Here is a 15,059-nt window from a genome sequence, read left to right on the forward strand (position 1 = left end):
ATACATAGTCAAGATCTTTTTGTAGGGTAGCAGTATTGTCTGTGGTATTAAACAGCTTTACATCATCAGCGAAAAGAACGCAATTGCTCTTAATATGATCACAGAGGTCATTTATGTAGAGTATGAAGAGAGTTGGTCCTAGAACACTGCCTTGGGGACACCACTATTGACAGGTACAGAATTTGATAGGGCGCTCCCAATTTTGACCATTTGTTGTCTGTTTGCCAGGAATGCTTCTATCCAGTTATTCAGTTGTCCAGAGATACCACAGGATTTTATTTTTAGTAGTAGTTTGTCGTGTACCACTGAATCAAAGGCTTTACAGAAGTCTATGTAGATTGCGTCTATGTAGATTGTATGTGGTTCTTTACACTGGAACAAGTGAATGGGTAGGCAGGGCTTCCTTCTGAGTAGATGATTCTGTCCACATAGATTTCTGGGTAAGGAAGAAACTATTTTTTGCACTGAACCTAAATGTTCTGTATATGCCATTACAAGAACTCCTCAACTTGGTCAGTTTTGCTTTTCAGAAAGCCTTCTGCCGGCTGGCACAGGGAGTAAGAATTTCATTTGGTGATTTATTTTATTTCTGCTATCTTAATGGTGAAGATAAACAGAGTCTTTTCTTACATTTACAAAGAAATATATGTCACTATGTATATGTGTATATATATATATATATATATAGTGTGTGTGTGTGTGTGTGTGTGTGTGTATGTTGTGGCCCCGATTCCCAAGCCTATGCTGTCAGAGGAAGAAGACCTGGAAGATGAGGAGGAGGAACTGGGAATGCCTTCCTCCCCAGGACCTTCCTCCCTGATAATGCCTCAGGTTCCATCAGACAACCGAGAGGAACAGCCTGAGATTAATCAGGAGGAAGGCATATCGGAGCAGCCCCTGATAGGGAGTAAAGAGGAAGAGTGTTGGCTCGATCCTAAGCAGCAGGGAGAAACGTGAGCAGCAACATAGGAGGTGTGGGAGGTTCAGAGAGTGAGCTGAGTCATTGAGCCACACCCCACAGGGGATAAAAGTAGGTGTGTTTTCTCCTGAAACTTTGTACAAGACAAAGTTTAACCTTACTTCAGCTTTTCTTCGTGAATGACTATTTTTGTGGACTGCCTCATGATTTTCTGTGAGTAAAACTTTATCAGTTCGGACTTGGCAGGCAGGACATGTGGGAATGCCAAGAATATTATCAGTTCCAAAGAATTAACTCTGTGAAGTCCAAGCCAGCTTGCCTGCCTGTGTTGGTGTGAGTTTGTACTCTTTCATATTTTGGGAAAGAGGAAAGGCGAGACAGAACGTATATGTATATGTATATGTATATGTATATGTACCGTATTTGCCGGCGTATAAGACGACTGGGCGTATAAGACGAGCCCCCAACATTTCCACTCAAAATATAGTTTTTGTTATATACTCGCAGTATAAGACGACCCCCCACTTGGAGGCATGCTTTTCAAGGCAAAAAGTCGTCTCATACGCCGGCAAATACGGTAAGTTGTAACACTTGGGGTATTCTGGATATAATTCTTGATTGACACCCCCAACCCCTTTCCCCAAACTTAAAAAGCCACCAAAATGCTTTAGAGAGGCAGCTTCGCCTTTCTCAGGCTGGCACTCAATTCCTCTCCCTTTCTTTGTGACAGCCCCGCGTGCGTGCCATCGGGACTCAAGGGTGGGGGATGGACAGCTGCCAACTCTCTCTCTGTGTGTGTGTGTGTGTGTGTGTGGTGTGGAGGGTAATTCCGGCTATCTCTGGCCTCCGCTCGGTTTTAAAGTTGCTTGGCCGGTTCCCAAGTCGCAGCGCCCGCTGGCCGGGAGCGCGGCGCCGGGTGGAAGCTCGGTGCAGGGAGGCAGATCTTTCTCTCTTAAGCGGGGAGGGAGGAGGGGACAAGAGGAGGGACGGGACAGGGGGCGGGAGGAGATTGCTCGCCTTCTTCCACCGCCCACGGACCCTTTTCTTCCCAAGGGGACCCTGGAAAGCAGCTCGGGAGCCGGGTGGCCCTGCCCAGCGGGGTCCCATCAGGAACTTCCTGAGGACACCCCCCGCCCCAAGCACAGCCCTCCCGGTCTTTCAAAGAGGGAGGGAGAAGCGGGAGGAGCAAATTGCCGCCCCCCCGCTGCCCAGAAGGAGGGCGCCACAGTCCACCCCACCACCTTCTCCCCCCCACTCCCGGGCCATTACGCGCTCGGGGCTGGCTGGCGGCGGCCCCGCCAGAGACCCTCCCGCTCCACCCCCACCCCACCTCCAGATTGGCCTCCGCAAGCGCCCGAGCCGGGCGGAGGGTGGGTGGGTGGGTGGGAGGAGGAAGAGAGACTTCGGCTGGGCTTGAAGGGGCTTCGCAAGTTGCGGAGCTCCGCCCCGTCGCTCTTGCACCAGTGACAATGTATTTACCGGCGTATAAGACGACCCCCCACTTGGAGGCATGTTTTTAGGGCAAAAAATCGTCTTATACGCGGCAAATACGGTATATACACTACTCAAAAAAATAAAGGGAACACAAAAATAAGACATCCTAGATCTGAATGAATGAAATATTCTTACTAAATACTTTGTTCATTACATAGTTGAATTTGCTGACAACAAAATCACACAAAAATTATCAATGGAAATCAAATCTGGATTTGGAGTTACACTCAAAATTAAAGTGGGAAGAAACACTACAGGCTGATCCAACTTTGATGTAATGTCCTTAAAACAAGTCAAAATGAGGCTCAGTAGTGTGTGTGGCCTCCACATGCCTATATGACCTCCCTACAATGCTTGGGCATGCTCCTGATGAGGTGGCGGATGGTCTCCTGAGGGATCTCCTCCCACACCTGGACTAAAGCATCCCCCAACTCCTGGACAGTCTGTGGTGCAACGTGGCGGTGGTGGATGGAGCGAGACATGATGTCCCAGATTTTTTCCATTAGCCTCTCGTGTTTTAACGGCTTGGGTAATGAGTTGTGTGATGGGCTTGCGAGTACTTTTGTTGTGGTATCCTGGGTCCTGTGTTGTAATCTCCTGGGTTGTTTGTGTTTTGATCTCTTTTCCATTAGTCTCCTGTGTTGTAATAGCTTGGGTAATGGGTTGTGTGATGACCTTGTGAGATTTATTGCTGTGGTATCCTTGGTCTTGTGCTGTGATTTCCTGGGTCATTTGCTGTGTTACAACTTCTTGAGTTCTTGTGGTGTAATTTCCTGAGTTTTCTGATGTGATATCCTGAGTGGGTGGCTGTGATGTAGCATTCTGGGTTTTGGTCTGGCTTCGAGTTTGGGGTCTGGGTCTGTATTCTTGGCGTGTGTCAGCTTGTTTGGTTTTGGGGTAGGGGGGTGCGACAGCTGTTGAAGCAGCCGTGGTCTGGTTTCTGGATGGTGGTTGTCCTTCGTTTATAGGATGGGTTTGGGCTTGGGTCTGATGAAGGGGATTGGTGGTGGTGTCCCGTGTTGTAATGGAAGAGACTAATGGAAAAAAGATCACTACAAAACAAACGACCCAGGAGATTACAGCACAAGATCCAGGATATCTCCACAACAAAACTCACAAGGCCATCACACAGCCCATTATACCAACATCAACTCCATCAACCAATCAAGAGGCAGCAGCGCAGCCAACCAGCCCAGCACACCAGCCCCCACCACCAGTATTTATAGAGAGACGGCAGCTCCGATCACACACTGCTTGCACTGGCATGAAGCCAAAAGCACCAGCCTGAGGATGGCGAGTGGGACCTCACCAAAACGTCGCCAAGATACTCTCAATCTTACATGGGAAAAGACCCAAACTCGCCAAGACCTGCAGATATGTGTGTGTGTGTGTGTGTGTGTGTATCTCCTCTGACCTTTATGTAACAATTCAGTATATGTTCGAAGAACCATAGAGGACTTGAGGACAATAGATTACTAAATTATTTGGTAGAAATAATCCATGAGGTTAGTAGAGTCACTTCAGTTTATTTGAAAGTTCTTCCACACAGATTTCCCTTCTGCAAATTCTCTCTCTCCCTCCCTCCCTCTTGGACAGAGAATAGTTTGGACAGAGAATAGTTCCTTATATCTATTGATTTTCCAAAGATCATTTTTCTACCTGTTCTCTAAAATGATACAATCCAAGAACAGCTGTAACACTAGATTCTAGAACTGAAATGTGAATAAACTATAACCTTTCGGGATAAAAGAGAAAAGATGTACTCTCTCTCATTAATGCCATTGTTCAGTAAATATATATACTATACCCTGAAAGAGTATATTATGGTAAGAAGCAGGCTGTATGAAAAGTACCAAAGGACAACTCCTGTCTCACCTGTGATTATTGTGCTTACGTTGTAGAAAATGTTCTTGCAAAATCAAATCAAATTCATAAACTTGACACATGTTATTTATATCTTTATTCTATTTATGTGGCTGCCCATTTCACAAAAATCTGACTTTGGGTGCCATACAATAAAAAAAATGAAATAATATTTAAAAAATCCCCACAATTAAAACATTATTGTTATTAAAAGGCTAAGTGAGAGCATCAGATTGTTTAAAATGAGCCACCTCATTAAATCACCATTTCCTTCAGACCCATAAGCCTGTTGACACTTCATGTTTTGAGGGACACCTGAAAAGATAACTAGGATGGGGCCATTCTCACCTGGGGTGGTGAAGGGAGATGATGTTCCACAGGGTGGGTGCCACAGCAGGAAAAAAAATATTCTAGAGACAAGGCAGGAATCATTTGTATCTACATTACCAAGAATACTGGGTTTACTAACTGGCACTATGATGTTGTTGTGCTGTGGAAATTTGAGGCCACAAGGGAAGTATTTGCCACTGGTCTACCCAGGGTCCGGTTTCCTTTGGCATTTTTTGTCTCCTCCCTATGATGTTCTACTACTACCGTCAGACAAAAAGAATGAACTTTTCCCAGAGGACCATGGTTCAGCCTTGTACTCTTTTCTGATCTATGATCGTAATAAAAATATTTCATTGGATTGGATTCATCGTGGACTCTTGCACGCTATTAACTCTCAGAAAATCTGGACCTGTATTTCAATTGGACAGTTTTGACCTGCTTATCTTTTGTAACCTTCTTTACTCTTGAGTAATTTTTCCACAGCAGATAAATTAGATTTATGTTCACAGGGTAGTTAATAAAAGAATGAGCCTAATTCTCACGAATGTTCTTTCACAAAATGGTTGCCAGCCTGTCTAATCAAACAACCATCATGGTTAAAATATTGGACTAAGCCTGGGAAGGTGCAGTTTCACATGGAAACTCACTATGTGACTTTTGGGCCAATTACTCACTCTCAACCATCTTGTGGCAATCAATTGCAGGGATAGCCCCATATAAACTGTCTTGAGCTCTTGGAAGAAAAGCAGGATAGAAATATAACTAATAAGTAATAAATAACAGTACATAAGAATAATATAAACTAAACAAGACAAACAGAACGATAATGTTTTTAAAAAACAGAAGCATTGCTCCTTTGGGGAGTATATCACCATTATGAAGAAAATGATTTATCTTGAGCAGTGGTGGGATTCAAATATTTTTACCATTGGTTTGGTGGGTGTGGCTTGGTGGGCACGCTTTGCACACGTGCACACACTTTGTGTACATGCGCCAAACACACACTTTGCACAGACGCAGGGGCATTTGTGCAGGCGCAGAGGCGTTCTAACTCACCTCCTGAAATCCTGCACAATCCCGGTCGCTTCAGCAGCTGCCGCGCAACACTCTTCTGTGCCACGCAAAGCAGCTGCGCTTCAAATTCAGAGGATAAAGGTGAGTATGGGACAGGGTTGGGATTCAAATTTTTTAACAGCCGGTTCTGTGGGTGTGGCTTAGGTGGTGGGCATGGCTTAGTGGTCATGTTATTGGCTGGGTGTGGCCTACTCAATATCACTCACATCAAGGCACGCATCTCCTCGCCTGGCCTCTCATGACTGTGGGGATGCTGCAACAGTTGTAAGTGTGAAAAATGGTCATAAGTCACTTTTTTCAGTGCCATTGTAACTTTGAATGGTCACTCCACACAAGCAAAGTACCAGCAAAGGAGGGGAAAAACACTCCAGAGACGTTCCCGAGACAGGAAATCTAGTCTTGCCAAGAACGTAATAAGGGTTAACGGAGAGGCAGTTCCTGTAAGCAACACCAGAATGTTTCCTTCCTGCCTTCCTTACAGGATTAGGCCAGTAATTTCCTCTAACAACCGGTTCTCCGAACTGCTTAGAATGTTAATAACTGGTTCTAGCGAATAGGTGCGAACTGGTAGAATCCCACCCCTGGTATGGAAGCCTGGGCAGGCGGGTGGGCCCAACAGCAGAGCGACAGAGAGAACTAGTTCGGTTTCAGCTGCTCATTGCTGCTACCGGCTCAGCAGAACCAGTAGAATACCACCCCTGATCCTGAGCCTTAGTGGGGCAATTGACCATCTGGTTGTTATTTCCAAATTAGCAAGAAGACAAGGACCAAGGAGGAAGAGTAAATTAAATGCAATGAAATGATGACCAGTCTGAAGGCAAACTTTCAGCTATCCACTGACACTCAATAAACCATCCACCCATCTTTTCGGACCAGGATTGAAAAAAGGGGCGGTTTACCAAAATCAAGTGGCAAGCAGGCTGCATTTGTTTCTCTGGAGGTCACAGGTGAGTCCAGCTTCCTCTGGAAGACAGGTGAGTAGCCCTTCAACTGCAAGCTAGATCTTACCCAGGCCAAGGGCACAACTCAGGTGAATCTGCAGGGACTTTGGCTCTCCTTCTTACTTTCCTAGGCATTCCTGCCCTTATATGGCAAAGGCTGGTGGCGACAGAGGGAAGGAAGGAACAAAGGTTGCCCTGGCACTTCCTCTGTTCAGGCACAGTCTTTCTCCAAGGTGCTGCGTGCCCACTAAGCAGACACCCCAGCCAAGGTAAGACGTTTCTTCTGGGGATCTAGAGGGACAGCTCCCGGCACTGGCCTCACCGGGCCTGATCAGGAACTGTGGGGAATGGGTTGTGTGTGTGTGGGGGTGTTGCAGTCTGCTGGAGCCTGACCCCCAGCTTCTCCTTGCTCCAACTTGGTTTATATAATCCCACGGTTGCCCTGCTCAAAGATAAGGACTGAAAGCTGTGTGTTTGCAGTGTGATAGCTGAGACAAACCACAAGCTTTACAATCCAAACAGGAGGTTTTTCTCTGGAGCTGCTCTCATCCCTTGAGGTCTCCAGTGCTGTCATCGGTTCTCCCAGGGTGAGAAGCCTTTCTGAACTGATGATAACGGAATCCCCCTGCGTGTAAATCTTCATTTTGTACCGATAAAGGAGAATATTTGCAGCTCAGGGGTGACACGAGGGGTCCTTGGTGCTCTCTGAGGTCTCTTGTTTTCTTGCAGATGTTTCATCACCTAAACTAGATAACAGCATCAGTTACCTAGTTTGGGTAATGAAGACAAGCGAGCTCAGAGAGCATCAAGGACCCTTCTGAAAAGGCTGGACAGACGGTCTAGCTAGAGAATCAGTGTGAACCTTTGGAGGGAGAAAGAGTCACGTTCAGGAAGGAAGGAAGAAGCTTCCCACAGACCATAGATGTGTTGGGCCATGCCTTTGGATGAAAGGGAATTGCCCCCCCCCCCCCAAAAAAAAATGCAGAATGAAGAGTCTCAGATTCAGAAAGGACCAAGTGAACTTCTCCATGGGATCCTAAGAAGGTTCCTCTGAAGGCTGTCATTTGAGAATTAGGGACCCTAATGAGATAATAGCTGCATTTGCTTAGATTTGCCCTATTTCAAGCAACAGGTGGGTATAACAGATATCGGGAATATCAGTTCTCCAACAACAGCTGAAGCTTTTGGGTCTCTATTATCAGTCAGGTTTAACTACACAGGTAATTGTTGACTTATGATCACAATTGAGCCCAACATTTCTGTATCTAAGGAAGACAGATATTAAGTGAGTTTTGCCCCATTTTACGAGCTTTCACACCACAGGGAATCCCTGCATTTGTAAAAAGGGTAATGCGGTTCTTAAATGGATCTTAGCTCCATTTGAAGGCTGCAAAAGGTGATCACAGGACCTTGAGCCATTGCAACTGTCATGAATACATACCAGTTGCCAAGCGTCTAAATTTTGATCATGTGACCATGGGGATGCTGCAACTGTCATACAGATAAAAATTGTCATAAGTCACTTTTTTCAGTGCCGTAGCAACTTCAAATAGTCACTAAATAAATGGTTGTAAGTCAAGGACTACCTGTATCACCACATTTGATTAGACCTACTTCCAGTTGATAAGCCCTACTTCCAGTTGATTAACCCTACTTCCAGTTGATAAGCCCTACTTCCAGTTGATTAACCCTACTTCCAGTTGATAAGCCCTACTTCCAGTTGATAAGCCCTACTTCCAGTTGATTAACCCTACTTCCAGTTGATAAGCCCTACTTCCAGTTGATTAACCCTACTTCCAGTTGATTAACCCTACTTCCAGTTGATAAGCCCTACTTCCAGTTGATAAGCCCTACTTCCAGTTGATAAGTCCTACTTCCAGTTGATTAACCCTACTTCCAGTTGATAAGCCCTACTTCCAGTTGATAAGCCCTACTTCCAGTTGATAAGCCCTACTTCCAGTTGATTAACCCTACTTCCAGCGGTTGTTAACTTTCTGAGCAGTTTGGTGAGCTGGTTGTTGGAAGAAACCATTAGGGCAGAGAACCACTTGTTAAATTATTTGAATCCCACCCCTGCCTACTTCTTATATTGAACCCTGATATAAAGTTCAGCTACTTTGAGAAAAGAATTCAATGGTTTAAAACTGAAGCAATTTAAAAATTATATTATGTTAGCCAATCAAGAAAGTTGATCATTGTCAACATGATAGCAAACTATGCTAGACATAGCAATCTCCCCCCATTGAATTGCAAAAGGCATTCCCACTGATTCTGCTGCTTTATTCCAGATAATATTTATTAATGTTTCCAAGAGTGAGGGAAGTGAGGGAATGAATACAGCCCAGGAGTGCAAGGAGAAAGCCCCAAATGTAATTCCTGACCTCCCCAGATAATGCTGGAAGAGATTCCCATCTGAAATCATGCTGCCAGTCAATGAAAAAAATACTGAATTAAATGGATCAGTGATTTGTCTTGATAAAGGTTTCCATGCTCCTCTTCCAGAATTTGGGATTGTTTTCCTCAGAAATTGTCTGAAATTGTCAAATGCACAACAACAAAAATAGAGTGTCTTCCAAGCTTAATTAAATCTATTTTTAAGATTTCTATGCATGTTACTGAAAAAGCATATACATAAGGAAATTACACAAATGTCCTGCAGCAGTAATTGTGCATTAAGTGCACTGATAATTATATCTCACATTGGAATTTTTCTCCTTACTGGAAAATTCCCAAGGATGCTCAAAGGCCCGACCAGAAACTCACAGAGTAGAGGAAGGCAAAACCTTGTGTGCTCTCAGTCTCTCTTAAGATATATCCTTCACTGAGTTCATCTACCTAATAATTAAGATCGTAATTCTCCAAAACGGCACTTGCTAACTATTGACGCTCAAGCTGTACAGGTTTAGCATCCCAAGGAAGTACGAAGCATTCATTTAAGCGCATGAGCTGAATGAATACAAATGGTAAGATATTCCGTGTTTGTCTTTTTTTTTTAAAAAAAAAAGTTAATTAGCAATATCCAACTAATTAGAATTGAGTATACTGTAGAGATGAAGTCTGGGGATTCCAAGGCTGGTCGAGTTACATCTGGAAAGTTCAAATGTCACTTGGCACATACTATTTTTGTCCTGGGCTGTTGCTAATGTTCTTTTCCATCCCCTGTCCAAATCCAGCTACAAAGGATTAGTCACCATGCCGGAACTTAATACCAAAGTCACCAAGACTCTGAACAAAACCACACCTGGACTTCAAATATGGAGAATTGAGGTGAGAATGAATGTGAATATGCATAAAAGTGCACATGGATGGATGGACAGTAGTCCATAGAACGGATGGACAGATGTACTCTGTAGAAGAAACCAGCAGTTGATGGCATTTTTATATTCCAATATTCCACCAAGAGCTATTCAACTTGTAGCTTCCCAAAGGGTGAAACCAGCCTCAGGAAAATCAAAAAGGTGTTACCAAGATCTAATATTAATATTACAGAAAAAGGGATTCTTTAAAGAACAAGACTGAACATACTGGCTACCTTTAATAAATTCAAATTTAAATGCTTATTTTGGCCTTATCCGTTAGGCTTTTATAGTAATGTTCTTGTGGATTATAATCATAACAGCAAAAACGAATGCAAACTGGAAAAAAAAAATAGAAAGAACTGTTTACACTAGTAACTCAACAGCTGGTAGTCAATCCGCTATTTTAAGAAATAATCCGGGCATGTTTTATGGGAAACAATTTTCAGGGGGAAAAAAATGTAAGTCAAGGAAAGGGTTAAGACTCAGCAGGCCTACAGTGCTGCCCCCTCCCTTCCACCCTTCTTGTCATGTTTCCCAACTTAATTCTGCTCTACATATTTGACATTTATACAGGAAGCCACTTGTGACTAGCCTGCTCTGTACGCTAAGCAAGGCTACCTTATACAGGTAGTCTTTGACTTACAACTTTTTATTTAATGACTGTTCAAAATTACAACCTTCACTGAAAAATGTGACTTACAACCTGGAGCTGGAGCAAGCAACAGGAGTTCACCCTGTCGTGCAGCGTTTCAGGTCTCAAACCTGGGCTGTCCATTTTCAGCTGTTAAGATCAGCCCTACCCCCAGACTATCTGTATCGGATGCAAAATCCAGGCAACTATTAATTGGTAGCAAATGCCTTGATGCCATCTAGAGGCTTCCTGGATTTTTGCAGTCAAGTTTTGATAATCCTCATGGCAGACAGAAGGGTTTTTCCTCTCCATGCAAAAGGCAGCTTTAAAGAAAGGATCCTCCTGCAAGTGTAGAAGGGAAAAAAAAAAAGATTGAATTATCCCTTCCTGTTGACCAGTGCAATTCTTTCAATATCTCTGGGTTCCAGCAGATGCTATTTGCATGCATAGTTTTCTAAAGTAAAGTGGATCTCATTTTGCAGCTAAGCAAAGTGATCAAGCTTTTATTAGCCAATTCCAAGCTTGCTGGCTTGTTAGGAGACCTGACCAGTGGGAACAGAGAGGTGGGCATGTTGGTGAAGGCTCCCCTCCTATGAAACAGCTCCATTCAGGGCCAAGAACAGCCTCTTCCCTTGTGGTGGCTCATAAAAAACCCTCTTTTTTTTTTTTTTTGCTTATTCTGGAAGGCCTTCAGCAAACAAGAATGTGAGGCTGTGAATGAACATTGATGGATAATGAGTGCATTGTATAATGCTTGTTATTTTACACAATGAGGACCGTTGTGTTGTTTCAATAACTGGTTTTAATGATGTGCATTGTTGAAGTATAAACGGCTTAGAGCCGTCTAAAACTCAGGTAATACAATATTGCATAAACAAATCAGAATGGCCAGGAATTATATTCTGTATCAACTCTCCCCACCTTCCCCATCAAGAAAAAATCAGGAGATCCTGTAAAAAATTTAGAGAATTTTCAGAAGGAGAAGGATAGTATTATCTGGCTGCAATATGGTTGAATATATAGGATTCAAGTGAAGGACAGAAAAAATTGTCCCAATCAGTGCTTTTCAAAAGGCAACTGAACATTCTTGGGTATTTTTTTCTTCCTTGAAGACATTTCGCTTCTCATCCAAGAAGCTTCTTCAGTTCTTCAGCCTCTTGGATGGGAAGCGAAATGTCTTCAAGGGGAAAAAAAAATACCCAAAAATGTCCAGCTGCCTTTTGAAAAGCACCTTCGTTTGGGGCAACTGTGACCTGGATGACTGGGAATCTCCATAGGCAGAAAAGATATATTTTAAAAGCCGAAGAAATTTGCTGGAAAAACAAGCAGAACAAGTAGAGAGAATACAGATAGTCCCCAACTTACAACCATTCCTTTAGTGACCTTTCTAAGATACAATGGTACTGGAAAAAGTGACTTGTGACCAGTTTTCACACTTATGACCATTGCCAGGGTCACGTGATCGCATTTTGGGCGCTTGGCAACTGGCATGTATTTATGACAGTTGCATGGTCCCAGGGTCACATGATCACCATTTGTAACCTTCCCATCCGGCTTCTGACAGGCAAAAGCCAGATTCACTTAATGACTGCATGATTCACGAACAATGGCAGTGATTCACTTAACAGCTGTAGCAAAAAAATATGTGTAAAATGGGACAAACCAAAGGTGGTATTCAGCAGGTTCTGACCAGTTCTGAAGAACCGGTAGCGGAAATTTTGAATAGTTCAGAGAACTGGCAAATGCCACCTCTGACTGGCCCCGCCCCCATCTATTCTCTGCCTCTCGAGTCCCAGCTGATAGGCTGGGTCTTCTTTTGTTGTCCTGCACAGGAGAACAGAGCTGCAAAGCAGGTTAGTGGGGTGGGGAGAGAATGGAGATTTTACAGTAACCTTCCCCTGGAGTGGGGTAGGAATGGAGATTTTGCAGTATCCTTCCCCTGCCATGCCCACCAAGCCACAACCACCAAGCTATGCCCACCAAGCCACGCCCACAGAACTGGTAGCTAAAAAATTTGAATCCCACCACTGGGACAAACCTCACTTAGCAACTGCCTTGCTTAGCAATGGGAATTGGGCTTAACCGTGTTGTAAGTCGAGGGCTAAACTGTACATGAGAGATCTAGTTTTTTTGTTTTTAAGCCTCCTGATTCTTTCCCCCCGTTTTCCTTCCAGAACATGGAGATGGTGCCCATACCACCCAAGACCTACGGGAACTTCTATGAAGGGGATGCCTATATTGTGCTTTCGGTAAAAGGAACTAAGAAAAGGAGAGGGGGTGTTTCGTATCCCGTGAACTATGCGGGCTGAATGCTGGGACATAATAAGCTCAGAGGGAGGAAGGTGGCTTACACGGAAGTTTGTGCACAACTAGGGACAAATCTAAAAACGTTTGACACAGATATGCAAAGCTTGCTTTTTTTTACAAGGGAAGTGCAACTAATCCTGGACGATTGATAGTGTAGAATTAGAACAGGAGGAATGTTGCCTACTCTTATTACTGGTTATACATTAACACGGGGCTATCTGCCAGAGCTTATGTATAACTCTCATTAAACGGCAGGTAGTTTTCAAAACCACTCCTATTTACGTTCCCATCTTTCGATCATTTCTTTAGGTCAAAAAGCAAAATTTTGTTTTCTTGCTGTTTTTTTTTGTCAAAACTTGCCATGGTTGATCATTATATTGATTTTATATATCAGGAGTCCCCAACCCTTGGGCTGCAGCCCACTCCAGAGCCTTGAACAATTTGGAACCAGACCGTGGAAGGGGCGTGCGAGAACGTGTATGCGCATTCCCACTAGCACAAGTGCCATGTGAGCACGTGCACACACTCCCTTTGCACATGTGTCAAATAGAGCTGCGTGTGCTTGCCTGCCACATACTGTCCCCTCTCCCCCCGCCTCCCACCCTGGCCGGTCTGCAAAGCCGGAAAGAACCGTTGTTATATATTATGTAGTAGTAGTGGTGGTGGTGGTAGTAGTAGTAGTAGTCTTAGTAGTTAATGCAAAATGTATGAGTACATAGGTCTTGCTTAAAATCTGCGCATAGGTGAAAAACTGTTGAAAGCTGATGCAGCAGGTATTGCAGAGAAGACTGTAATTAATCAAGACACAGTGCACACCCAGGTCAAAGCTCATCTCTGGCATTAATTTTCAGGTGTGGTTAGGCACCACTCTTACTCAAACTGGAAATAATAATTTGTCTCTGCCTTATGTTAAAAGATTTCTTTTGAATCACTACAAGATAATTGGTTAGAGCTAAATTTAATCAGAATTGGCTATGGAATTTTCCAATGACTTCGATTAATCTGCTAGAAGTATTTAAGTACAAAAAGAGCTTTGAACAGTCTAAAGTCAAGTGATAAATTAAAGCTTGGTTTTTTTCTCATTTATTTTAAAAGCTATTACACTTTAAATCTTCTTTAAATGTTAGCTCAACTACTATGCTGTTTTTGCTTATTGGAAACTGCACTGAAAGTTATATTTGGCCAAAAACTAGGGTGGACATCCAAAATCTATTTCCCATATTCTATTCATTCCCACCTTTTTATTATTTGTGAAATGTGAGCATACACATCTCTTTACATTGTACATATTCTGGATTATTGACATAATGATGACCTGAAATGCAGATACTAGTATAAGAGATGGGTAGAGGCACAGAAGAAATTGAGTTAGATCAAAGCCCAAACCCTGTAATACCTTATTCTTTTGCATATGATACAAGCAGGTTAAATGTTACAAGCTTACCAAGACAGCTGAGCATTAAAAAAGAGAGCCAGGACTTGGGAGTTTTGAATAACAATAGAAAAATATAAGTGAAATGCAACAGTGGGTTGCTATTCATAGTAGTAAGCAGTCCTTAATATCATGGGTGGCACTGTGTTGTTTACAGAACTGAGTTTAGCTTTTCAGGGTTTTGAAACAAACAAACTTGATTTGATCTTAGCTCATTCTTTTTTCTAACTCAGACAAACAAGATTCAGAATACGTTCACCTATGACATCCATTTCTGGCTGGGCAGTTCATCATCTCAGGATGAACAAGGTGCAGCTGCCATCTACACAACACAAATGGATGAGCACCTGGGTGGAGCTGCTGTACAGCACCGGGAGACTCAAAATTATGAGAGTGACACATTTCGGAGTCACTTCAAGCAAGGCCTTGTGTACGTAAGGCTCTGGGCCATCTTTTTGGGACCAGTCTGCATAATTCTGGTGACTTACCCAGCACCCAGCTGGGGCTGAAATAGAGCTGCCCATGCTGAATAGATCAACATCAATAGTTATCTTGATTAGCAACAGCTGCCCTAAGTAGCTCTGCTATGGATTTAGAAATATGTCTGTTTTTCATGTGTTTTCCAAATGCAATTTTGGTCTTCAATATTTGGAATTAAGAAAAACAAAACAGAACAGAACTAATGTGGATGGGCAGAGCTACCACGATTATAGGGTGAAACTTAGAATTGGTTTAGTAGTGGCAGCAGGACTTTCCTGAAGACCTATGT

The 15,059-nt window shown here is 43.3% G+C and overlaps 1 protein-coding gene across 2 annotated transcripts in view; it reads left to right on the forward strand.

The window, feature by feature from the left end:
* The window catches only part of VIL1 (villin 1), a 49,170-nt gene that overhangs the window by 10,083 nt on the left and 24,028 nt on the right, over window positions 1-15,059 (forward strand). Inside the window, exons 2-6 of one of the 2 annotated variants that reach the window (XM_026665532.2) lie at window positions 6,434-6,654; window positions 6,753-6,890; window positions 9,795-9,888; window positions 12,726-12,800; window positions 14,524-14,720. In XM_026665532.2, coding sequence (XP_026521317.1) covers window positions 6,769-6,890; window positions 9,795-9,888; window positions 12,726-12,800; window positions 14,524-14,720 — 488 coding nt within the window. In that variant the 5' untranslated portion in view covers window positions 6,434-6,654; window positions 6,753-6,768. The remainder of the gene's footprint in view (window positions 1-6,433; window positions 6,655-6,752; window positions 6,891-9,794; window positions 9,889-12,725; window positions 12,801-14,523; window positions 14,721-15,059) is intronic. The other variant, XM_087950382.1, reaches the window with a different exon arrangement.

This window comes from Notechis scutatus, chromosome 1 (genome assembly GCF_049901735.1).
Source record: "Notechis scutatus isolate UNSWTSFEM ecotype Mainland chromosome 1, rNotScu1.2, whole genome shotgun sequence".
NCBI classification, from domain to species: domain Eukaryota; kingdom Metazoa; phylum Chordata; class Lepidosauria; order Squamata; family Elapidae; genus Notechis; species Notechis scutatus.